At 40.0% G+C, this 27,483-nt stretch overlaps 1 protein-coding gene across 1 annotated transcript; it reads right to left on the bottom strand.

Moving 5' to 3' along the window:
• Positions 1–1,381: 1,381 nt before the first annotated feature.
• On the bottom strand, positions 1,382–26,622 carry LOC108135407 (homeobox protein unc-4). Its single transcript, XM_017256104.2, has 4 exons — positions 25,261–26,622; positions 4,648–4,913; positions 1,969–2,108; positions 1,382–1,891 (listed from the first exon to the last, which is right to left on the bottom strand). Exons 1-4 carry the CDS (start codon positions 25,736–25,738, stop codon positions 1,480–1,482), a joined length of 1,296 nt encoding a protein of 431 aa, XP_017111593.1. The 5' UTR covers positions 25,739–26,622; the 3' UTR covers positions 1,382–1,479.
• Positions 26,623–27,483: the final 861 nt, after the last annotated feature.

Genomic DNA, 27,483 nt, shown 5'->3' with positions numbered 1-27,483 from the left:
TTTCGGTTCCGCTTGCATGTTAACTGAAATGAAAATTCGTATGAAGGCGAGAAATTAATGAATCATTCACACCTGCATGACGGATTGTCGGCATTACTCGCCACTCTGCATCCCCACTCACACTCACCTGGGTTTCGGGTTTCGGGTTTCTGGGTTTGGGTTTTGGGTTTTGGGCTTGGGATTGGAACTGGATTCGGAAACGGACCGGGTTCGGCTCCATTTTGTGGGACTGCCCCTGCCCGGCACCTTGAACTGAACCCCGAGTGCGAACGGGGGGCGCGGCTTGGCTGACGCTTCTGCCGAAGGAGTTGCCTTCTAATTTATTTGCCTGATGTGTGTATTACATTTGTGAGTTGGTCTGCGTCCACTGTCCACTGTCCGTTGACCGGCTGTCCGCTGTCCTTGCACCCGTCTCTTTCGAACCGCATATGCCCCTCTCTTTCAATGTCCCTGCTCCAACAGTCGCGAGCTGCATTTATGAATTCGCCCCGAGGTCGAAGCTGCGACTCCTACTCCGAGATTCCAACTGATGCTGATGATGCGACGGGTGATACAGTTGCTGCGCTGCAGCACGGTGGATTAAGTGGTTGGTGTGAAACGCACATAATGCCAGCGATAAGTGATCAATGAGTATTTTAATTGAATTCAAAACCATGATTTAGAACAAAAGCGGTGGATACGTGAAAGAGAGGTTTAAGATTGAGCATTATTATCTGATATATAAACACGAATAAAATCTACTCACTACTTTTTTGTAGTATTTTGTATTTTGTAGTTGTTCGCGACTAAAAACGTTTTTAAATAATATTTTCTTTGAAAAAATATGTTAAAACAAAGTATATAAACATTTAACATAAATACATAAACGTTATCGAAATTAAAAAAAAACAACAAAAAGTGTGAGCTTACTGTTTTAAAGGGATTAATTGAATAAAAAAATAAATTGAATTTCAAAAATGTGCCCCTCTTTTATTTAAGAAAACCAGAAAATAAAACAAAAAACAAACATTTTTCAAACTAAAAAAATTAAATTTAAGTAAAAAAAAATTATAATAATAAATGTAAGGTTTGGTTTTATTTAGTTATGTATATCACTTTAGTGGTAATGACTATTTGGCATACTTATTTTGACACTGACTTTTCCCGATGCGTTCCACCGTGCGAGCTGCGTGTGAACTTGATGGATGCACTGCCTCCGCCTGTTGAAGCTGCTTTTCCTCTCCGTTTTTTTTATGTCTTAACCCTCGAGAGCCTTCGGGCAGTTGGTTGGAAATTAAAATGCACTCGCATTTTGGCATGCGTATTCCTAACCGTACTCAAATTCACACACGCACACCCTTGACCCCCAGAATAATAAAAAATACCAGACAGAGGTGAAAAGTTTGGAGTTTACGGATTATATTCTCACTTAGTTCTAAGCTAGCCACCGAAGTTGTATGCTTACTGCTACCCACATATGCTACTACCATTCGATATTCGTTATGAGCCCAATAGGGATTCGATGCTGAAGGGGGAGCTGTATAGGGGTTTACTTTGTGAGGGGTTCGGTGGAGTAGCCGCCTCCAGTTTGATGGGTACCCCCAAGTCATCGGAATCCAGTTCGCTTTGGTAGGCTCGCGAGGAGCAGAATGAGTTGGCCTGACTGTCGCCGTTGTTGTCCTCCTGACCCTCGCCCACCACATCGATGGGCAGGTCGTCATTGTCATCGTCACAGCATCCCCTGCCATCCAGATCCAGATCCCTATCCATATCCTGATCCTCCCGCCAGTTGTCCTTGTGGGCGGCCAGGTAATCCGCCTGCAGCCGGCCAAAGTCCACTTGGATTCCCTTGAGACGCAGTTTCCGCGCCTGCCGTTCGATGGCTTTCTTCATCCGTTTCCTAAGTTGAGCTCTGAGCAAGGGGGATTTGGTTTGGATCAGGATGGGGGTCACCCTTCTGCATCTATACCCTTCCGTTCCTGTACTCACCGATCTCTGGCCCGAAGTTCCGACAGCGGAATGGGTGCTCCACTGCAGCTCTGGGGCTGGGCATTGTGCGCCGGTCTGCCAGGACCCTTTTTGGTGTGATCCTTTTTGCGCCACTTGGCCCGACGGTTCTGGAACCAAACCTGCGAAATTAAATTATTTAATATAGGAAATTATTCAAAATAATATTGGTTTAATTATAGCCTGTGGGATGTGTAAAAATAGTATATATTATAAAGATTAAGTTAAATTATCTTGTTTCAATTAATACACTGATAAAAAGTAGAATAGTAAAAATAAATTTCTTTTGAAATTTAATATTAAAATAAAATATGAAATCATAATATTAAATACAATGCATATTTATTTACATGATTTTATAATAAAAATGTAAATTAATGTGAAAAATATTACTATTTGATTTAAATGCATTTTATTTTAGTTAGGTATTTAAAACAAATCCGAAAATAGTCAAATGAAAAATTAAACAATTTTCTAATATTTCTCATATTTAAAATAACTAAAAATCAAAGGGAAAATATTTAAATTGAATATAAAATGTTTGGATTTACAAAATTGTTGTATAGTTTTGGTTCTATAGCCTGTGGTATTTGTAACCTTAAGAATTTACGTATAATGTCATGTGATCAATAACAGTTTAATTAAAAGCTTAAATAAATAGTTTCGTCTGTTCGAGGAATTAAAATAATAAATAAAAATACATAATTATTGCGTTGGTTGAAAAAGGTACAAATCAAAACACACAAATTTATTTGCATGGATACCCATTGTAGAAATAGATTGTAAATATATTTTCGGCACTAAAAAGTTGCTTTGGTACACGTACCCTCATATCCATATCCATTACTAGACAATCGTAATTCCCTCCATTTCATTTCAATAAGTCACCAATTCAGATGCGGACGATTAACCAGACCAAGGGCAATATGTCATGCGTTCTGGAGATGGATCATCATTATCATCGCGGTGGAGATCGTGACCACATGATGATGATGATGATGATGATGATGAGGAGGATGATGAGGATGGAGATGGGGATGGTTGCTTTGGTTAGTTGGAGTCATAAACAAGATGGCGTCGTTAATTGACGTGCAGTTTGCCGGGGTACCCAGCCGTAACGAAGGGAAAGAGGGGGGAAGAGGGGGAGAGGGTAGGGGTGGTGTGCCAGGGGCGGAGTCGGGAAGGGGTGCCCTGTGGGCGGCGACCTGTGTGTGTGCGACAATTTGAAGTCATTTGCATGCATTGTGCATTTTTTAATGTGCAACAAATTGTTTTCGAACAGCGGCATGCAATGCTTCGTTCCTGACTTTAACAAGAGACCCCCCCCTTCTTCCCTCTCTCTACTCTACTCTACTCATTTTTTTGTACCTCCAAAACTCGGGAAGTAAGCTTTACCTTGCGATTTGAATGACTGACTGACTGACTGACTGACTGACTGACTGGAGGGAATGACGAACGGACAGGACAGACTGTCGCTGTCTTGTCGTTCGCATTGACAAATTGATATGTCATGTCAAGAAACAATTTCAGACGAAAAGCGTAGCCAAATGTCCCCGAACGAGAGGGCTATAGCCAGATAGACAAAGAGCCACGATAATCACACGACAGACATGCAAAGTCAGCCATCGCCAGGGGGTTAACTGTGGGGCTGGGGGGCGACAAAGGGTTAAGCTGCGCTCTGGGAATGCAATTGAAATCATTACAACAACGAGCGACACGAAACGCAATTGCAAATGAAATAAAATGAATTATAATGGATAAAAATAGTCAGGTAATTGGTTTTATTGAGTAATTGAGTTCCAGTTGCCACCAAATTGTTTTACAATGCTCACGCAAATGTTATCGAAACGGATCGAAATGCAAGTGATGGAAAGGTAGGCAGGTAACTTTGGGTTAAGATACGCATTGGAATGTAGATGGTTTTCATAAGATTAATTTTTATTTACTTTAATAATATTCTAATGCTGGAAGTTAGTAAGAAAATGTATTCTAAACAGAAACAAAATAAAAAATAATTTTAAGTTTGTGTACCAAAGATATTAAAAAAAAGTATATAAAAATATTAAATGTGCCCTAAAAATACGCATTCTGCTATGAAAATAAATGAAAAGTTTTCGCTGGAGTACGTAAATTAAAATTACAAAAAAGAAGTAAAAAAAAGTTACAAACAAAATGAAGAAGAAATGTATCTTTTACGACTGATAAAATTATTAATGATCAATCATTAACGTGAAAAGTCGTTCGTACCCCTTTGGTGCCAAGAATTGAATATATTAATTTGGTTACTAAGGGAAAGCACAATATGTAATGGTCATTTGGTAAAGATATTAAACGGGTGTGCCATCCTATTTAAAAGAATTCAATGCACATTTTATTTGTACCATTAAGGGTCCAAATGGATTATCAAATTGAATTCGCAATGTCACGTCATACTTTTTTTATAACGAAAAGTTTAAAAAATTGTTGACGAAAATCCGTGCAAAGCAGTTTTAATAATTATTCTTCAGAACTGCTGTTTAAGGTCCCTTGTTATTTTCTTTAGAAAATAAAATTTTCTATTCAGTTTTTAGTTTTTTTTAATTTTGTTTTTTTTTAGAAATATTTTTCAAAAATTGCTATATGTCGGAACTTAATCTTGTGTATTTTCTGTATTTGACTCACCGCGATGCGACCTTCCTTCAGATCGAGTCTCATTGCCAAAGCCTCCCGCATAAATATGTCCGGATAGTGGCTTCCCAGAAAGGCCCTCTCCAGCTCCTCCAGCTGCCAGGAGTTGAAGTTGGTCCTGCAGCGCCTTCGCTTCGAGGACTCCGTGTCCTCATCCGGTTCCAGATTGGGTTTGGGTTCTTCATCGCACCGTGAATCGTGATCGGTAGCTCTGATAAAGACTGACTCTTCGCTGTAAGTCTCATCCTCATGACTAGAGTCTTGAAAAGATCAAAGAAAAATGTAAAGTATACTAAAAATTAATTTAATTCAGCATTACCTTAAACTATTAAACTATACATATATGGCTGTTTGCATGAAAGTGTCCCGATTTAAGAAGTCTACTAAATCTATGCTCTACCATAAGGCGATTAGATCGCAAGCCAGCCAGTGATAGCGGGCACAATTAAGTGGAATAGTATCTGCTGGATACCGGCCGAATGGGGTAGTCCCAGGCACGGGGTGTATCCATGAATCCATGAATCCATGTATCCATGTATCCACGTAGCCATGAATCCACGAAGCCATGTGTTATTCCGGGGGAGGCGGTGCCGCTTGTTTCGGTCTCGTTTTATAATTGCAAACAATTAAAGTCTATTTATGCAAATTTCCAAGATATGCGAGAGAGGCCAGGAACAGAAACAGAAACTGAAACCGAAACCGAAACAGGAACAGGAAGTGGCCACGCCCACCAGCCAACCAGCCGCCCCCTCCTGCAAAATTCAGCAGGATATGGAGTTCGAGGAGGAGCGTCGTTTGTCTTTCTAATTTATAGCGGCGCAAATTGGTTTCCACAATTAGGAAGTGGTGGGTGTGGCTCGGATATGTTTAAAGCTCCAAATGGCGGAAGTAAATTACTCCTACAAAACCCCTTTCCCTTCCCCTCCCCCATCCTTCCCCATACGATATCCTATCCCTTTTGCCGCCTTGTCTTTGCTCCGTTTGGTTGCAGTTTTAAGTGAAATTTAATTGCAAAAATTTGCCAGTGCTCGCAGTGCTCCCAGTGCTGCCAGTGCTGACTGGGCAATTACGAATGGGGGAGAATTGGAGGTTTGGTTGGGGCTTTCAGAGATCGACTTGTGGAGCCACTGGCCACTGGTTAACCACATGAACCACAGCCAAGGGGACCCATAAAAGACGCATCTGGGGGGAGGGGGAAAGGGGGCAACTTAACCATCACCCAAAACAGAACAAAAATATAATAAAAATCATAGAGCGGCGGTCTACGTGAGTTTCATTTGCTGAAATGCACACAGATTTTGACAATTTACAAACACATCTGCTAGCAAATCGAAGGAGTCAAGTCGAAAAGAGAGGGGTGTAGCCCAAAAGAAAGAGACGGCCACGACATCAACATCAACCCCTGTTCGACACGACCCAGACATTTTATAGAGTTCACCAAACACCAAACACCGAACACCAAACACAAAACACAACAAAGGGGCAGGTTCCTGACAAGGACTCTGGTCATATCGGTATCGGTCCATCCGACAATGCCCTTACTCCATACCCCTTACCCCTTACCTCAACCCAACTCCCAACCTCATCATCACACTTGAAAGAGTAAATAAAATATAATTCCTCAAGGGTGTTATAAATAAAATTATCTGAATTATGGTTTTTGTTGACTTTGCGACTCCCCGAGAGGAAAAAAAGGAGTGAGAGGGATTTGGACTCGTATCTGGCATAGTACTGTGTGTTCTGTGTGCTCCGTGTGCTCTGCCGCAGCATTTCGGGGGTTTGTCCTCCTAATTTGCCACGAAGATTCCAACTGGAACAGGTCTTTGGCTTTTGTTTTGGGTCTGAGTTCAGGGATTTGGATTCACAGTGGGCCGGGGCACTATAGCAGCCCCATATGTTGGCGCGCAATCGATATGGGGCGTGGCAGTTAATGGCTAAAACATTTGCCGGGCATTTAGAGTTGGCGCCAAGGTGGCTTAAACAGAATGAGACCCCCAAGGATTGATGGGCTAGTTTTTGAGCGACAGAAATCTATAAGGTTGCATTGAAAGAAAAAGGTTGGGTCTAAATACAATGATGATTTTGAAACATATCTAAAATGCCTGAGAAGTAATTAAAATAGATTTTGTAAAGCAGGTACAAGTCAACTGTTAAAAAAAAATTTAAAAAATAAATACAAATCTTTCTATTGCATTCAATTTAAAAATATTTAATTTTAAATATTTAAATTAAAACTAATATAATGATTTTAAAAGCAATGAAAGATTTTTGTTTAAGTTGAATATGGTTCAAATTTTAATTACATTTTCAGTTATTAAATTTATGGCCGAAAATTGTAAACTGACAAATTTTAGAAACATTTAATAATTAATATATCTAAAAGCCGAAGTGGATGAGAACCAAAGAGAAAAATATTTAAATTGATTATAAAATATTTGTTATTTTAAATGTATTTTACGTTGCATATTCAAATGTTTCTTGTTTATTAAAACATACAAAATATAAAAAAATTTAAAATATTTTTCAACACTTGCAAAGGTACATTTATTTAAACTGATAATTCATCAGTTCTGATCATTTTGTATAGTCTTTTGAAATTTACAAAATTTCTCTTTTAATTTATATGTTTAATATTAAGAAGCTAAATTAACTAAAAAATGATAATAAATAAACAATACGTTATAGATATACACAATATAATCTATTGCCAACTCACAAAAATAAATATTTATTCAAGGAATCTATTTCTTCTTTGCCGTACTTATAATTCTCGTAAATGAATTCTATTCATTTATTTCGTTTACAAACTCCTTAAGAGTTTCAACCCCCTTTAAATCCCACACCCCTCCCGAAGTTCGCTAATTAAAAACATTAGCCCAATTTAAATTGGGCCAGCAAACGGAAAATCTGCATCCGAATCAGATGCAAAAAGGCCGCGGCTGAGTAAAAAGGCGATCGACGAAATTACCATATAAACAGTATAAATTGCTGTCTGCTGTCCAGTCGACATTGTCAGACCCAAAACAGAAACACAAGCGCAGAACCCAAAAATCCTAGCGCAACCTCAGAGCCAACCCCAGAACATCGGGCCTCAGCCTCATCCTCATCCTCATCCTTTTGCCCCTTAGTTTTGCCTAATTTCAAAGGTCGTTAAACAAACAAACTCAAGTGGAACAAAATGCACACGCAGATGAAGGAAGGAGGCCCTCGGGACGATGATGATGATGAGCACAAGGACACCAGACGAAGCCGAGGACATCAAATTCAGCCCCGGCACTTTTCACTTTCTGCCTCCAAAACGACCCACAAAAAATTACCCAAAAAATGCCCGTAAAAATCTATAAAAAAAGAGATTGAAACTAGCGTAAGTTAAAAAAATGTGAGGGCTCATTAGCATTTATAGGCCACACAAATGTCGCTGGCTGGGAACAGAGAATCACGAAAAAAAAAACATTTTAGGGTGCTTTCTGAGGTTCATTAGAAGCTTGTCACATGATTTGATTTGCCTGACTCACACCAGCAAAAAACCTAAAAATAAACTATACAAAAATACACAAAAAAAAAAATTAAACGCCCAAAAAAATAGGTGAATCGGAAAGGCAGTTGGATGAAAAAAAAAATGATTACAAGTCAGCTTTAGGCCACATCAGCTATTAAGGCTGCTAATTGTGTGACCCTCAGTTTGGGATTGTTTTCGGCAGAGTCAACCCCCGGGATTGTCACCTAAAAACAAAAAAACAAGAAAGAAAGCAAACTTCGGCAAGCCGAAGTTCATATACCCTTGCAGCTATCGCAAGAATTAAATATTTTTGAAAACATTAAAATTATGATTTACTTGCGTATTTAAACCATAATTCTGAAAAATTTAACCATTGCTATATGTCGAAGAACTAAACAAAAAATTAAAAAACAGCAAAGTTATAATTTTTTTCAATTATTTTTCCGATTGTTCCTATGGGAGCTATATGCTATAGTCTTCCGATTTTGATGAAATTTTAACCATAATTCTGAAATATTTAACCATTGCTTTATGTCGAAGAACAAAACAAAAAATTAAAAAACAGCAAAGTTATAATTTTTTTTCAATTATTTTTCCGATTGTTCCTATGGGAGCTATATGCTATAGTCGCCCGATTTTGATGAAATTTAAACCATAATTCTGAATTATTTAACCATTGCTATATGTCGAAGAACTAAACAAAAAATTTAAAAACAGCAAAGTTATAATTTTTTTTCAATTATTTTTCCGATTGTTCCTATGGGAGCTATATGCTATAGTCGTCCGATCCGGCTCGTTCCGACTTATATACTACCTGCAATAGAAAGACAACTTTTGGGAAAGTTTCATGCAGATAGCTTTAAAACTGAGAGACTAGTTTGCATATAAACGGACGGACAGACGGACAGACGGACAGACGTACGGACAGACAGACATGGCTAGATCGACTCTACTAGTGATGCTGATCAAGAATATATATACTTTATAGGGTCGGAAACGTCTCCTTCACTGCGTTGCAAACTTCTGACTGAAATTATAATACCCTCTGCAAGGGTATAAAAATGGTGCCCGGGATCAGGCACAAAGTCAGACACGCGCCCCGGACACGGGGATTTCCTGCCTTCGAACGCCTTTGTTTCACACTCCACAGAGGTCACATCACTAACCCCTTTTTCCCCGACGCTTTTCATTGCCTGTCAAAGTCGCTTAGTTCCTGGGCACATTGATGGATTGTCCGCGTTTTCCCGGCCTTAACTTGAAGTTGGCAATGCAACTACTTTGGAGTGTGTTAAATTGTTTGTTCACCACATTCTAAACTCGGCGATAACGTGGGAAGCTGGGTATTGTTAAAGCGTTTGAGGGCGAATAAACGCGAAATTTACTAAACTTTAATATTGCACAAATTTGGCTGAGATTCGCCTAAAACTGTAGAACAGAGGAAATTAGCCTTAAAATGGAACAAATACCCCAAAGGTTTCAGCTTTATAAAATGTAATCTTATAATATTTTATAATCTTCTAAAAATATATGTAAAACTCTGACAGATCTACAACTAAATCTTTATACAAGGCAAATCAAAAGAAAAGATAATTACATTAGGTATCCCCAATATTATCTATAGTGAAAGTGATCTTTTAAGAAGTAACCGGACTGGCTTAACGATATAAGCAGTATTTATTAAATTTAAATTATGAAGTTTAGCTCCATAAATTTGTAAATTATGAAGCTAGATAAAGCATTTCTTGTACATAGTTATTCAGTAACCTAAATTTTCGTTTAACTATTTCACAACTTTTGTATAAAAGAGCACATGGCTGTATATTGGTTTTATTGCGCATATTTGCTTATTTTAAGTATTACAAGTTTAATAACATATTAGTTTTATTGCTAGTCACAGAAGTATATTACTTAGGCATTCTGAAGAAGTAAGCCATGAAATGGGATAAAAGCCCCAGGGATTCCCTATTTTATGGACACCCTAGCCACCCCTAGAGCCACCCGATCGCTCGAGAGCAAGTCCATCATCATTAGCCGACGTCTACGCCAAGCGCATTACAGTAGACACCCGGACAATCGCCATTTGCGAGGTGCCCAGTAATTTGTCTAGGCCCCGACACTGACGCCTGACGCCGTCACTCAACTCGGTCGAATGTGGTGTGGCCTTCCCGTTCCCCCAACCCCCGATGTCCTGGCTAATACCCCAGTCCGAGTCCGAGTCCGACTCCAAGTCCAAGTTTAAGTCGAGGCCCACGTTGAAGTCCTTGTCCACAGTCTCATTTCCGTCGGTCGCTTTATGGGCGAGCAATAATAACCGCAATCGGAGCGCTGAGCTCCGTTCTCCAAAGGCACCGCACAGTGGGCCACAAATGTGTGGCACTTAATTTAATGAATTTCTTTGCACTTTGCCTGGCTGACGGTGGAGTGTTTCCAGGAAGGGATCGCCAAAGGCCGGAGGGACGAAGGGCACCAAAAAAAACACCGGCTGGCTGCCCACTTGCCACATGAATTTATACGAGTTGTTTGCATTAAAACGAATTGATCGACACGACGAGCGAGTGAAATCGACAGCATAAGGCTGTCCAGGTTTCTTTTCTGGTACTGGTACTGGTAGTGATACTGGTACTGGTACTGGTAATGGTAATGGTACTTAGGTACTGGTATGGGTGTTGTATATTGGTCTGGTTTGGGTTTGGGTTTGGGCTTGGGCTTGAGCTTGGGTACTCCTCTCGGGGTCTCTGCATTTTGCCGATCTGGTTGGGCCGGGTCATTGCTCATCTGCCAGGCCAGGCACGTCAACGCTGCAAATTACTTTGCCCTGCTGCTGCGATGCAAAATTGAAATTTCAAGTGGAAGTGGCCGAGTGGTTAACTTGGCAACATGCTAGCCATCTCCATCGCCCAGTACCTGTTGCCCCTTCTGCCCAAGATCCTTGCCATCCTCCTACACTCAACGAAATCTAGTGCAAATTGTATAACCAATCTGAAAGGAAATACCTTAAAAAGATATGATTATAATTCCCAACCTCGTTGTCTTTGCACAAAGAAGAGATCGCACTTATAAGATAATAATAAGTTGTTAACTTAATTAATGTTTTTGAAGTTTTCAACTTCCCATGAAACCTGGTTAAATTTCCTTTTACTAATCGTTTTAATCAATAAATTTCATTCAGACTTGGGATATATTAAGCAAGAGTTTTTTTTTTCAATTTAAAGAGGGGTTAAGTAAATAAATTAAATTATATTTTTTAAGGATCTATTTTAATATGTAAGTTGTATTATTTTTGTATAAAATGAGGCATATTTTCTACGTGTACCCTCGCTTCATTTCAGTTTGCTGGTTGTGCTGCATGTTATGATTAAATTTTGATAGCCAACAACAATCAAGTCAAAGAAAATCAATAATTTTTACGCATCTTGTTACGATGTTGCCAGTGGCCCCTCTAACCCCTGGAAACCCCTCGTAGACCCCTTTGGAGACCCCTCGAAGACCCCTTGGCCCAGAGCTAAGTCTGCTGCCATGACGAACTGCTCTCAAACGATCTTCCAGCTACGATCGACATGCCAAAGCGGCGCATAAATGTTTTGTTGTTTTAATGAAGACGTCCCTGGATCTTGGATCTTCTGGGGTCTTGAGTCTTCAGTCTTTAGTCTTTAGTTTCGAGTCGAAGAAGACATCAAGGCGTTGCATGCCACATTTTTTACCTCGTTCTTGTCTGCTTCTTTTTTGCCTTTTGGTTTTTTTTTTTTTTCGTTTTTACTTGTTGCGCTTTCGGTTTTTTTTTTTCATTTTTGCAAAGGGGCGCGTCAGCGTCTGCACGCCAAGAGGATCGCTCTATCGCTATCTCTGTCCGGGTATCGACCCTCTCGCTTGCACGCTGGCAGCTTGTGGCGCATTATTACGAATAGGGTCTAATTATTGTGGCAAGCCCCTGAGCTATAATTTGCCTGATTGATTTACATAACGATCGAAAATGATCAAGACATTAATTTCTTATTAACGTCGTTTCGTTCGTCGGTTCGTTGGTTCGTTGGTTAGAGATCGTCTTCCTTCAGATCAGTTCAGATCGCCTCGGTTATAGGCCGCTGCTGTTGGGGAGAGGATCGGCTGCGCTGCTCCTACGTCTGGTTGCGGCATCGACTTCGACTTCGACTTCGACTTCGACTTCGGGTTCGGGTTCGGGTTCGGTCAGGTTTTCCTTTGGTTTCGGTCTCTGGGGCGTAACTCTGAACGGGGGCTGCACTCGTTTTCCTTCCCATTCCACATTCAGTCCTTTCCTTTTCGGTTCCCTGCTTTGTTGCCATGTTCGTGGCTCTAACGACTTTCCATCGATCGCCGGTGGGTTCTACATGCATACATACCTACATATATATACCTATATATATCAGATCGGGGGGCGCCACAAAAGCCACTTACAGTGTTGCATGTGCTGGCTCAATCTTTCTTGTTTTTGCGCTAGCATTCTGACTACGACTCATTTTCATTTCATTTAGCTGCTTTAAACGCTTTATTATTTGACAGTTATTAATTTGACATGTTTAGCAAGGATCCCAGGCTACGTTTTCTTACGGCACCTGGTATGACGTCCATTCTTGCATGCTCAACGTCACTTATATCGGATTGATTTAGTTAGTTGTTTACGTAGTGCTTTAACACATTGACAGCGTCTTGTTAATTCTGTGATATTCGTGATTAATAATAATTATCACAAGAAATAAGTTATTTTTATTTACTTTAGAACATCAGATTACCCTAATTACATGTTTTGCTGGTAACTAATTCTTGTGACAAATATCTCTTCCTCTCCACAAGACAGTTTTCAAAGATAAAATAACAATTTACGGGTTTTAATTTCATAATACCGAAAATCAAACACATTATTATGGTAAATATGTAGATATTATCTGAAAATATTTTAATGGGGTGATATTTATAAGTGGAAAAGCTAATAAATATCTTATTTATAATGTGTTTCTGAAATACTCAAAACTACCTTCATACTGTTCCAATTTTTCCCTCCAATGTGTACTATTCATAAACCGCGTTGGGTGTACCAAATGCTTTAAGAAAGTTTAATATGAATTTATGATATTTAGAATGCACCGATTCAAGTTCTTGAAATATAATTCAAGCACTCCAGAGCAGTTTATCCAGAACTATACCCTGCATAAACGATCTTTGCCTTGTCCCACTTAAATTTTGGCCAATTTTAGGCTTCTTCTTTTGTGTTGTGCTTCCTTGATTCACGATCCGCGTTTCCGTCACCACCGTTCCCCGTTTCACGTTCCACGTTCCGCATTCCGCCCGTGCCCTGGCCGATCGTTTTGTTCGTTTCGGACATAATTAATGTTAGTTTTAACGCTGCTTGAAAATGTTATTTCCCTTGATTATAGGAGGGCTGCCGTCTGCTCTCTGTCCCTGTCTCTGTCGCTCCCTCGTTCCATCTCCTTCTTATGCTCTGCTTTTTCGCCGCTGTTTACGGCCGCTGATTGTTGGGTGTTGCTTTTTTTTTTGGCGTTTGCAGCGCTGCTCTGCCGCTGCGGGCAGTCATGGGGAAACATTTTATGACGATTACTGTAATTCGTTGCCGCAAACAATAATTACTTTCCATTACGAAAATGGCGGGCATATTATCACCTGAATATCACACACATACTCGTACCGTGGCGTACAACAACACCAATACCAATACCAACACAGGTGTGAAGCCGGCGTCAACGTCAACGTAAAGTTGAGATCTCAAGATCCCGAAACCAATTCGCTATGGCAAACGAAACCTTCGGCTGCTTGGGCATGCAACGTTGTCTAAAATTTTCGGTAATAAAATATGACAACTCAATCAAGGCCCATAAAAGAGGCAACAACAACGACTTCGGGACGGTGCCCGCTTGAAGATCGGCTCCACAACAACAACAACAACAGCAACAGAACCGAAAGCTCCGGTAATTTGCAGAGGCTGCAAAGACGATCAAAATTTACGATCATTTTGTTTTCAAAATCAATTTAGAAAGGAAGCGCGGCAAAGATCAGGCCCTGCCCGAGAACGAGATAGCACCAGGCCCCAAGGAGGATAAGGAGAACCAGAAGGACGGGTAAGAGGGAGAGAGAGCGCAAATTGAGTTCTTAAGTTGTCTGAGGAACTGAACTGGACTGAGTCCTCAAAAGCTGCGGATCAGGCCATTCCACCGATTCTCGGGGATCTCGTTTTGGCCCTGCTGGGATTCTCCACCGTTTTCGGCAGTTATTAGCCTGGTAAAACACGAGTCTTGCACATTTGAGAGCTTGTAATTTACTTAATTTGATTACGGAGCGACGTCATCCCGTTCTCTCCGAATGGAGGCGTGGTCCAATTGTCTGTCTCTTTCGCGCTGTCTGCGTGCGTAAGTGTAAGTGTGTGGTGCAGGTGCAAAGTTGAAGAACGATGGAAACCCTGATTTAAAGGTTGGGGCTGCCATTGTTGCCAGCAAAGTTTGAAAGACTTATCACCTACCATTAGCCATATATGTAACAAAACTAATTAGCATTTCAACTAAATACAAAACGTTGATATATGTGCTTAAAAATGAGAACAAATTAATTCACAACATTGAGGTTATGCTGTACGTTTTCATAGGCTAATTAAAACATTTACATTGCTACACATGCTTACCATAATACAATGTGCAATAAAACATTAATTTTAATTTGCTTGTAAGAATCCACTCGTATTCTCAACCAGTTATTGCGTTGTGAAAGCTTATCTAGTTATATGACTATAATCCCCTATACTCTAAGACCAATTTCGGTTTCTTTGTATAATTAATTGAGCAAACAAATATCGACACAAATGCCAAAATTGTATGGCAAAAAGCATGGCACACACAAAATCTATTTATATAGACAATAGTTTATTAATTGAAAGTTATGTCTGACCTGGTCGGATGATTTATGCACAAACAAACAACAGCAGTCTGAAAATTTGAGCAAAATCAAAGCAAACCACGGCAAAAAAGGTAAAAAGCAAAAAAACGACGATGAAGAAGCAAAGAGGCGAGCATAAAAATTGATTTCTGCTGCTGCTTTTAATGAATTCTTCCCCAGCCGAAACAACAACAACAATAACAACTACAACAACGACGGCAGCTATATCAACAACAACAACACAATCTCAATCAATTTCAAGTCGCACATCACATCAAAACAAATTACCAAGGAATTAATTTGCCATCGGAATCACGCAAGCGCAGATTTGGGGCCACGCGAGCGAAAGAGATAGCAGCAGGGCGGCTGAAGGAGAAAGAGAATGGCAGCGAGGATTTGGGCTGCACGAGAAAAAAAGTTTATCATACCGAATTGCACCTATAAAAAAGGTTAAGGTTTAATTCCAACTATTGTGCACTAAAGGAGGGACGTTTAAAAGCAAAGGGAAGTTGTCACGGAGATCTAATTTTGTTACTTAACATTTAAACTTATACTTGCGCAAAGCCTTTTAGATTATCAATTTGTTGCTAATTCAAAAGTATATGACGTTTTGCAGAGGTTACAGGTCTGTAAGCCAACATTTTTTTGGCCTACTCTGTATGAAACACTATGGTATACTTGGTGGTTACACAAAGAATTTAAGTAAACTTACTTTATATACTCATACGTTTTTAATATTTTTAAATCTTAATGGACTTAAACATTTTTTTGTAGTGTACAGGATACGGGCCCAACGAGTTTTCGGGCGATGGCGATTAATAGAGCGAAAGAGAGAGCACAAGAGGGCGGACGAGGGGGAGGGAAGGGGAGGGGAGGGGAGGTAGGTGCCGTGATTAATACATGAGGATTTAATTAACTTGCCATCGCACTGTCTCTTTCGCTCATCTCATTCCACTGGAATGCACAAACTATGGCAACGTCGACTGCGACGCCGCGTCGCTGCCGGCAGAGGGACAAAAGAGTGAAAGAGGAGAGACAGGGACGGACAGAGAGAGCAACTTGTTGTAAATGGTAGGTGTATGTGTATTATAAGCAGGTGTGCGTGCCTGTGTGTAATTGAAACGTGTTTCGTTGTTTTTGTTGCTGTCGAACGCCTGCAGCGCGAAAATCGGTGGCATGTATAATTTTTATCACCTTTAATTAACTTTTCAATTAATAAAAAAAACGCAGCAACAACAGCGCCAAACATGTTGAGCGCATGTTAAGCGGAAAAGTCGCAGCTGCCAAAGCTGGCCATATCTGCGCGAAAGAGTCAGCGGGAATGGGAGCAAAAGAGAGAGAGAGAGAGAGGGAGGAAGAGCCAGGCAGACGGGCGAATTGCCGTCGGCATTTGGCCAAAAAAAACATGGCTAAAAACAGCGGCGGAAGCAGATAGGAATACGAATAATATTATCCCCAGCCTACCCTTCTTTTTGGCGTCCACTTTTGGAACCACTTTGTTCTTATCGGTGTATACATTCGAACAACATTCTTATCCCTTGACTACTTTTTATAATGCTTTGACTAATTTAGGTTTTTTTCTTCACCTTCAAGATTTGGGGTTTCATTATTAAATTTCTACTTTCATCAAATTCCTTCAAATTTGGAATTTAAGTTTACAATTCATTTTTAAGTATAGGGGAAACCAAAACAGTTTTCATGGCAACAGGGGAAGATTATTAGTACATAATTAGGTTCAAATCTTTAAATCAAACTTATTATAATACAAAAAGAGTTCCAAAAGTATTTAAAGTACTCTTCCTGTATATTAATAAAACTTTAACTCTTTTCTTTACATTGATTTTTTTGATAATCCAAACATTCTGTATCAAAGACTATTATTAAGTATCCCTCCTCTATGTTTTTATTTATCGATTGCTATATAGAACTATTATTTATACATTTAATTATCTTAGACTAGCTGATTTACAGACGATATTACAGACGTAATCAATGTGGTCGAGATAAGTTCTTATTTCTACATATTCCTTCCCTTTGGCATTCGCATTCCAAAAGTCACGCACGTTTGCTATAACCCAAAGTAATGTTAAGTCAATCGTGTCCCAAAAATTGATTAAAAACCGCATCGACTCGTGGAGAACAATAAACAGTGGGGCTCCGAAAAGCACGAACGGAAACGGAAATGAACACTAGCACTCACACACGGGAGGAAATGGCTTCAAAGCCAGCTAAAAGTGTCATTACAACTCACCAAAAACCCAAGCAAAGCATGGAAAAAGCAAAGAAACCGGAAAAGCAAAAGTAAAGCAGAAAGCTAAACAACAACAACAACAACAAAAAATGGTAAAAACTTTCAGGGACGTCTGCTGCTCCACCCGTCCCGCACCCCGCCACCCCCTCGAAAACCACCCTGGGCATACGGCTCAATTCAATTTTATCGTTTCAATATTAACCCAAAACAACCCCACAATATTGCCTTCATTTAAGGTTTATTAGATACAACGACAACGTTGTGAAGGCAGCTCGAGGTGGAGCTCCTCTGGATGGGGAATGGGGGACGGGGGCCACGAGGTTCGGGGAGCGTCACGGTAGACAGCCAACGAGCGGAACGCTCTTGGATACAAGAAATATTGTGACTACAGCAACAGCGAGACATAAATTGGGGCTAGGGATCCGACTGGGGTGTACCCCTCAAAAGTGAGATTAATCAAATTGATATTTATAAATCATGGAGAATATAAAGTTAGTACTACACCCAAAAACAAAATGACAACTTGCCTGTATGACTTAACATTTCCTTGGGTTTATTTTTAAGGCCATGTTTTTTAAATTTTAGCAATTTTGTGGATCGTCTTGATTCGCTGAATTTAAAGGTAGACAGGAATCTTTTAAAAAATATTTTTTCAATTGAAATACTCAAAACATTATTAACTCCAGTACATTTTATGCAGAAATTCTTTTAAAAGGAAAACGTTCTGATAACTTTAGGTTGATGAATATTTAAGTGGTTCTCTTAAGCCTCTAATATTTTATATATAATAGTTCTACGTAATTTCATAGTCATTATACCTAATCTATTAAATGGCTTTTTATCCGTACTACCTTACAAAATTTGTGCAGATATTATTCTTATGCAACGTATACCTAAAGAGTATAAAAACTACAAAAAATGTTCTAAGAAAACAACAAAATTCAAAGCAAGATACAAATTATCACCTTGAAAACTAAGTATAACAGCAGTCGAATCATGCTGGACATGAAAAACAAAATTTTCCAATTTACAAACGAAAACCGACAGAAGAGGCGCTTAGAAAAGCGGGGGGTGGAATATGGTGGGAGGACGAGGGAAAATCAGTAGACAGGGCGGTCTATAACAAGGATAAATGCCTCAGTGTGCTCTTGCTTCTGCTTCTGCTTCTGCTTCTGTGTATATGTACGAGTATATATGTGAGTTTGTATAATGGCATAAACATTGATCCAACCGTAAAACTGGCTGACAATCGAGCCGGGCCACAGAGAGAGAGAAAGGGAGAAAGGGGAGAGAGAGATAGAGATAGAGAGAACGAAGCCCGAATCCTGCCAATCCCCACTACTCCCGCCTTCCCCTTTTCCCACCTCTTTTTTTGGACCATGGCACTGAGCCAAACCGAAACGACGCCAAGCCAAGTGTATAAATTGTATTAGCCCCGAAGTGTCGTGCGGCTTTTCTTCCCCCCAACCTCCTTTTTCTCTTCCTTTTTTTGGCTAGGAAAAGCCAAGGGGGTGTGGGGGGTTAGGACGTAACCAGGGTACGCAATTGCTTGTCCTGTTCCCCTCTCCTCACCATTTTCCTTCTGGTGGTTGATGCGCGTCATACGCACACACACGCACAAAAGCGGGGGAGTCCTACTCCTGTGTGAACCACATGGCGTATACGCAATATGGCCGCCATGGTCGTCTTTTGCTGCCAGACAAAAAGAATGGGGAGAGGGGGGTGGGGGGTGGTTGTGGGGGGTAGTATGTTGACTATGATTTTAGAGGGGAAAAACTGAAAGGACAATCGTGAGCAGGGAGACAAGTATGTCGGGGAAATGGAAAGAATAGCAGCACCAACTCGGTGTCATTTGCAGCAAATTGCAAACCGCAACAATTTCACAAAGGACACCGAAACAACTCACACACACAACAACACACAGATATATGTATGTATACATTTACACAGATACACAGATAGAGAGGGGTATAGAATGGAATGGAATAAAATGGCAGAGCAATCTGTTTCAATATAAACGCACATGAGGCATTTACGAGAGAACCCAACAAGCGTCCTGGGGTTTCCTCCTCCGTGTGGAGCTATTGGGGTTGGGTTGTGTCAGTATCCCAATATCCTGGCATGTGTGTGTTCGGTTGCCACTTAAATGCTGCTGGATTTTGCTCTTTGGTCAACAGCTCTTTTTTCTCAAACCTTAAGCGGTGACTTTGATTCTTTGATATACCCTAAACGACAGGAAATTTAATAGGCTTGCGATAATTGTACTATTATTTAAAACAAGAAACAACCAGAAAATCATGTTAATTGAAGATTTCATTTAAGACTTTATATTATAAGCTAATTTTATTAATAATAATTCTAAAGAAAATACTTATTAATTAGCCAGAAAAGGTATTCCACTGTCTTTTACAATTTTAAGAGTTTTTATATTAGGGTTTGGTATTGTATTTTTAAAAATAGAGACTTTCTGAACCTCAGAACATACATACTTCGCATGAACTCCGGTCTCCGTAGCCCACTTGATTTTAGGGGTTGCTACCACCGAGCACACACATCCTTGGGCTCCCTGGGGTGTCATAATTCCTGACGAGCTCATCTTTTACTTAAGTTTTACATAATTTTCATGTCGTCGAGAGGGGAGGTCGCTCAAGTCCATGGAGATAACATAAAAATCGGGACGTGTGTGGGTGTATTTTTTGCGGGTGTTCCGTGGGTGTTTGTGGGTATTTCTGGGTGATGCCATTGGTGGGTGGTTCAAGTGGGTGGTGGGCTGAGATTAGCTTTAGCGGTAAAACGCTCGATTCTACGTGCTTGCGGCTTTTCCGCTTAGCGTTTCGTCGCTATTTGATGTTGTTCTCCCCCAAAATCTCGCCCTCTTTTGGCTTTGGGTCGTGTAATTGCCTTGATTTCTTGACACTTGTCGACACAGATTGCGAACAAAGTGGGGAAATCTAGAAGGAAAAATTTCGAGGGGTTTGCCTGATTGATTGACCATTCCATATAATTTTCCACTGCCCTCAGACTCCCACAAGCAGTTATTAAATAATAAGCACGGGCGAAAAGCCCTCTGTTACAACCAATAAATTTACCACTTTTCTGGGTCTAACCCTAATTTGTTAATCGCCAAACGTGTTGTACAATTTAAGGGCGGTAGGAGGCGTGTCACTTGTAATGGCATTTAAGAAAAATTACGTCTCAAAACTGTAAATGGCCAAAAAACAAAGGCTAAGAAAAAAAAATTTGAAACAAGTCAAGTGCCCAAAACAACAACGAACACCCTTCATATACCTCTTTACATTTTTCATTTTGCTTTTCCTACGAGCTTTGCTTTTTTCCCTACTATTTTTTATTTGGGCAAAAAATGTTTTTATCTTGCGCCGCCATCTTTGTGCTAAACGGTAATTCAACAAAGGTAGAACGGCGGATTGGGGCCCAGAAAGGGGATGGGCAGGTGGTTTTCCACTAAGCCAAATCCGCCCCTTGAAGTGTTTATCCTTTGGTTTGGGCAGGGGAACGGTTTTTTGGGGCAGGACTGGCCTAAAGTGTTTTCAATTTAAGTTTAGAGAACAAAACGCCTTTTGATTTTTATTAGTCGACAATGGGGGTGGGACCAAAAAAAGGGAGCTAAACAAAAAAATCCCCACTTGGGAGTGGGGCAAATAATGTGAGCTGCCAAAATGCATTTCGCAGTCGGCCTACAAAAAAGATGTTGCCTTCTGTTTTGGCCAACTGCCATTCTGACTGAATTTATGGCCACTGGCCAGGGTTGTCGCCCTCATAAATTATGCAAATGCTAATGCAAATGCAAGGACGACGTGGGTGGAGTATTTAGGGCAAAGTAAAAGGAGACGGGCGCGCAACCTCGCCTCCTGTTCTGATTTTTTGATTTCTTGTTTTCCGTTTTTGGCAATCGCCTAAATGGAAGCCCACTTAAATAATTATCATTTCCCGGGCCAAAAACGCCCGCTCGTCAAAAGCTCATCAGGGGCCTCGACGATCGGACCAATTAGTGCAACGAGCCCACTGAGCGTTTTATTAATTAGCCAAGGAAAATCTCGATGGAAATTGGACTTGTACCCATACCCATACCATACCCATACCCATACTCACAACTATCCCTTCTGATGCGAACAAGAGTCCCATTAGTAGATGATGTTGATGGGGCCTCGTTGTTCGTTTTTCGGCTCTTCGGGCTTCCAGTCTTGTTTTCGGCCCCATCACTCACTCAATCTTTCACTTTTGGGCGAGAGAAATCTTCGGATCAGCACTCATCAATTCGTCCACGAAGAGCCTATCAGCTGCACTGAGAAAAATAGTTAGCGATGTAAAGCTAAGATAGTAAGTTCCACCGATAAAAAAAAATACATATGTTTTTGAAAACTCGGTTTGATCATTTTGAGCCACTAAATTAAGTAAGTTATTTGGTAAGAACCATGGACGGATTTTCGGAGGAAATTGAGGGTATAATTTGCGTAAAAAGTGAAAAGTGAATTATTAATTAAAGAATATTTAAAAAGTTTCTTTTGAAAAACCCTCACAACCAGTTCCTGGATTCTGGGATAAATAATAGTTACTTAAGCATTAAGGTAAGCACTCTTATATATTTAAATCTTTCTGGAAATATTTCCGACATAGGTATATTAATTCTCAAAGCTAAAACTCAATACAAAATATTTTGATGTGTTTTAAGATTGCTTTTAATTTCCTAAGCAAAATAACATAGCCTATCAAGTATTTTTGCAATATTTATGTTAAGAATGCTCAGAGACTTAAATTAATAAATATATTAGGGATATTAAGACGCTGCCTTACGATAACATATTTTGGACATAATTTCAATAGAAATGTCTTCTATATATAGCCATTTCCCGTTAACAATTTTACTCCAGTCAGCCTTAGTTTTTCGCCGTGCAGCCGTACCTGTTTCTATCTTCATTTTCCACTCGACACAATCACAATTAATCCATGGGTCTAGTAGTGCTCCCAGTAGTTCTGGCCCGACCCCTCGACGGCCCCTCGAAATGATGGCAATTACCAGAAGCGCTCGCGGTCAGCGCTGTCTAATGAGCGGCCATCGACTAGAGCGGATCACCTGAGATCACCTGGGATCACCCGGGATTGGGGGCCACAACTCAATTCATTCATCACCGATGGACTGATGATCGCTCTGGCAGGGAGGGGGTCCCTCTCGATCTCCAGGCCCCGAAAAAAAAAAAAATAGAAAACCGAAAACAGAAAACAGAAAGCCGAAAGCCGAAAAACGAAAACCGAATAAGGGAAACCTGACGGGGCGTGCCAATGGCGTTCTTATTAATTTGCCCAATTTCCACAAGCAGAGGAAAATGGGGAAAACTTAATTAAAATGTCGTAAACGAAAATTGTATGTTTAGGCACGCGGTTGGACTGAGCGGGGCAGGGAGCTACCAAAAATAATTAAGACATTTCGCTTCTCGTTCGACCTTTTTTCGTTCGTTTTTTTTTTTTTTCGGAGTTTGGGCTTGGGTTCACGAAAATGTTAAGAAAAATTGCTGCCACAAATTGTTTGGCTGCCCAATTTCCACAATATCTCGCCGCTCTCTTCACAATTTTCCCCGTTTCCCTGACTTGTGCTAGGTCTATGTTCTTTCTGGTTTTCGGGGCCGCGACCGAAAACAATAAAAATGACTAATGGCACCTAATTTCCCGTCGTCGTCGAGAAAAAGGGAGGAGGTGGCAAAGTAGGAGGATGAGGCCCAGCAAGACGGCCAATTCGAAGAGTTCCCATTTCGAATTGGATGCGCCTCAAAAGTAGTTCAATTGCCAAAAGACAAAAGGAAAAACACAGGCGTTTCCCGGATTGGGCGTGACCTGGGCAAAAACAAAAAAAAAAATAAATTCGGATAGGAAGACTTCACCTGTCGCTGCTCATTTCCCATGCACCATTTCCCATTTCCCATTTGCCGATGCCAGGTGCCCCGCACTTCCTCATGTCGCACTGACAAATTGTTGCAGTTTTTCATTGACCTCGACGTTATAAAATAGGACGGTGATATTAGTAAGTTATTATTATTGAATGGATTTTATTTAAATTTATTTAAAAAAATCTAATTTTCTGGAAATCTATTTCATTTCATCTTAATTTGGATAACTACAAGAAAAAAAAACGAAAAAGATATATTTAATCCCTTGTAGAGGGTATAATAATTACTGACAAAAGTTTGCAACGCAGTGAAGACCATATTTCCGAGCAGCATCACCAGACAATTCGATTTAGCTATTTTGAGTAAAAGTTGCAAAAATACTTATTTCTGTAGAAGGTAGTATAATTCAGGTAGTATAATTCAAAAGCCATTTTTTGTTATTTATTTTTATATTCAAGACCATACCATTTTCTGGATGTGCAAAAAAACATACTAATTAATTTAGTCGATGTTTTTGATATTTTTAATGGATACCGAATTGCTTTCTAGTTGTGATATTAAAAGGGATCCCCTTTAAAACAAAAAGTTATTGTGATTTTGTGTTAATTACAGTTATTTATATAAGCAGACCGATTCGTTTTAGCCTGATCATACAACTAAAAACCATTTTGAGTTCTGAATGCGTAAAGTTAATTTACGACATTAAACAAAAAAAAAATAATTAATTCCCGTTTAATAGAAATGTACTGAAAATAAAATTGCTTTGGATTCTGTATACTATTTTTATGGAATAAATGTAATGCCTGTTAACTGGCTTATTCCCAAGTTCCATCGGACAGCATCAAATCATGCATTGTTTAACGCTAATTTCCGGCAAGGACACTCCGTTTCGTTATTTATGCGCCTGGCAACCCACATTACATGTCCCATGTCCTGGCACACTCATTTGTTCATTCATTACATTCATTAACTTTGCGGCGAGCTTGCGCAGATAATGCAATTTTCCAAATGGCCGAATGGAAAAACAAGTTTTTCGGCCAGGCACCGTCGCGCACTTTATTCAATTTACCAATAAAATTTCAATCGAATTGCTCCTTTTAATCAATTCGCTGCCACCCACACACACACACACACACACAGAAACACACGCATTTACATACGCGCATGCATAATTCGTGTGTTTTTATGTTTTTTGATCAATTTTTAATCAACAACACAGTGGCAGCAACAACAAAATCAACAACATTATTTGCCTGCGGGCCAGCTTTTAATGTGTCTGTGTGTGTGTATAGGAGAATCTGTGTGTGTTGCCTGCTTGTAATTGTTGTTGCGGCTTGTTGATTATGCACGTAATTAAATTTGGCCAGCAATTTTGTGTATTTTGGCAAAATGCGAAATACTTAGTTAGTTGTGCGAGCAACCTCAATAGAGAGGATTTTTTTTTCGAGGGTTGTTTCCTATAGAATTCTTATTACACAATTTAATAAAGTCATCGTTCAATAAACAACAGTGTATACGATTAAAAAAATGTTAGCCATCTAGATTAAAATTTATTTAAATCTTATTTGAATGTATTAATTTGTATGCTCACAATTATCAAAATTAATTTTTTTGAATGCCATAACCAAAAACAAAGGTATGAATACTAAAAAGCTAGTTTCTCTTTGAGAAAATCAATACTTGAGATTCGATTAAATATTCTAAAAATAATAAATGTTTGTTCTGTATTTAGATCTTATGAACAAAATTATTATCTACAACGTAGTAAAATACAAAACATTCAAATCAACATTAAAAAAAATCACATTTTAAAATTAGCTTACAAAACTTTGTAACGAAATTTCTTTAATAAAATTATGATAAAGCAATATCAATGGATTTGTGTGCCGTTCAAAAGAAATCAACAGTTGAGATAAGCTCGCTCATAGCAAACTTTAAATAACTCAAGTTTAATATAGTCATTTATTGTATTTCATTTAAATATGGTCATATGGGTTTTATCTCATGAAAAGATTTTTAATCTCTTAAGTTAAAGAAGAATTAAGAATGAATTCACTTACCTTCGCGGGTGTTGTGCCGATTTAGTCCTAAATCTTTCTGTTCCCTCTTTAGCTGTCCTGCATTTTCAAGGGACTCTGATGGTTCCAATTTAATAGTTTGATTCTGATTCTGATTCTGATCTTCAGCCAGATCCCGATTTTGATATCTTTGCTGCTGAATTGCGGCTGCAGCGGCGGCTGCATTGGCGCGCTGCATCAGCGCCACCTGGCGGAGCATGTAGACAGAGGACGAACTGGTTCCGGATCTTGGGGAATCCCCCGTGGATTCGAGGGGCAGGCTGAGAAAGGGCGACCATCCGGGCACTCGCAGGTTGACGGCGGCTGCTGCCGCATAGAGTTGCAAGGCGGATGCCGCATGCGGATGCGGATGTTGGCGAGGATGCGGATGCGAATGCGGATAAGCGTTCATTGCACTGATATTTTCCTCCTGCGCCTGAGCAGCGGCTGCCAGCTGTAGCTGTTTGATCAGCTGATCCATTTAATGCTAACTTTTCAATTGTTCTATTTAATTCACTTGTCGGAATTCATTTTTTATTAACTTGAACTTTTTGACTTTAATATCAATGTTGTCTGTGATATTTAAAATAACTTTTAACACTTTATGGTTAATTTTTTTGTTTTATCTGAACTGCTGGTTGTTTTTGTGTAATCTTTATTGGTTCCCAGTTAAGTTTGTATCCACTTATCAGCCTTAAACTCAAGGAGTTGCCTTGTTTCGGATTAAGTCTTGACACTTGATTATTTCGTTTTAAACTTGCTTTCACCTTCAGGTCAGCATTGTCTTCTGTATTTTCTTTCAGTTAACTTCGTTTAACTTGGGTGCTCAATTCACAAGTCACAAACACATTCACACACACAGGAAAAAAAAACCCAGTATCCTTGAATCCGCACAGTGGAACATGTGGCGGGTGCACAGTGGAGCGGATCGACGGCCCACTGGGAAAATGGCTGAACTCTGTGCAGCGGCGGCGACAAACAAATTGATTCGAATTAAAATTACGCCGAGCGAGTTGTGGAGTTTTGTGGAGACAAAAGTGCAAAAGTGGCAAGTCGGTGCGAGTGGGATGGCGCGATAGGCGCGTTTAAATGAAAAATATGGAGTTCGTTTTGTCTTCTTCGTGTTTGGCTTAATAAGAATATGCATATGTATGGGTTAAAAGGGGGGCCACAGTAAACACAAAAAAAAAAAAATGAGCATGGGAAAAAAGTGTCACCACAGTTGGTTGGCTGGTCGGGGTTTGAGTCCGTGCTAAAAAGTGAGATGGCGACACCTGCTGCTGCTGCAGCAACAGCAACAGCAACAACAACTATTGCAGCAGAAAGCAGCAACAACAAAACTCATTTTCAACACTTGACGGTCAGCTGTTGTTGTTGTTTTTGGGTCGCATGCGCGACTGCAAGCAAAAATCATTAACGTTCAAATTTATGTGCGCCAAAGCGAGAAATAACAAAACGAAAAGCGAAAGAGCAGAAAAGCCCGAAGAAGCAGCGACGTCAACGACGGCAGCGCAGTTGGGGCAATAAAAAGAAAAATGGTTTCACTTAACAAACATGCCAAGGCGCCGTCCGCAAAAATCCACCACCCACTCACCATTCTCCCAAAAAGAAGAAAAAAGAAACACCCGCGCTTAACCCCCCCGCAGCCACATTTAACCCCTCGCTGGCCCACAAATGGCCAATACAATAATGGTATTTTTCTGCCTCACTAAGTTGTGCGATAGAGAGACCAAGCAGAAAGAGAGCGAGACACGTCGAGCGAGCAAGCGAGAGCGAGTAATGCGCAACAGGGAAAATGAAATGAAAAACGCTAAAAAAAATTGATTTAAAGTGAATCAGTATGTGTGTGTGTGCATTGTGTTCGTGGCCCACAAAGAGAGCGAGAAAGAGAGGGCAGTACCCAGACAGCACACAGACAGCTGGAACTCACGAAAGAGCAAGCGAGACAACCATATGTTTAGTAGACAGGCGTGGCCAGCGAAAAAATAGGGGGAAATTTCATATGAATATGATTATGGCCAATTTAAGGCCCAGTATGAAGAAGACGGCTAGCCAGAAGAAGCAAAGAAAGGAGCAGAAAGAGCACAAAGAGAAGAATGTGTATTTGAAGAATGGGTGGAGGAGGAAAGAGGGCGAAGGGAGCGCTGCCTGCAAAAACTGACATTTTATTGATTGTTTTATGCGATTATAATGTAATAATGTCTTAAATATGCAGGGGAATGGGGT

This window comes from Drosophila elegans, unplaced genomic scaffold, assembly GCF_018152505.1.
Source record: "Drosophila elegans isolate 14027-0461.03 unplaced genomic scaffold, ASM1815250v1 contig_149, whole genome shotgun sequence".
NCBI lineage: Eukaryota > Metazoa > Arthropoda > Insecta > Diptera > Drosophilidae > Drosophila > Drosophila elegans.
Note: the sequence above shows the minus strand (reverse complement) of the source record. Positions and strands in the feature narration are given on the sequence as shown.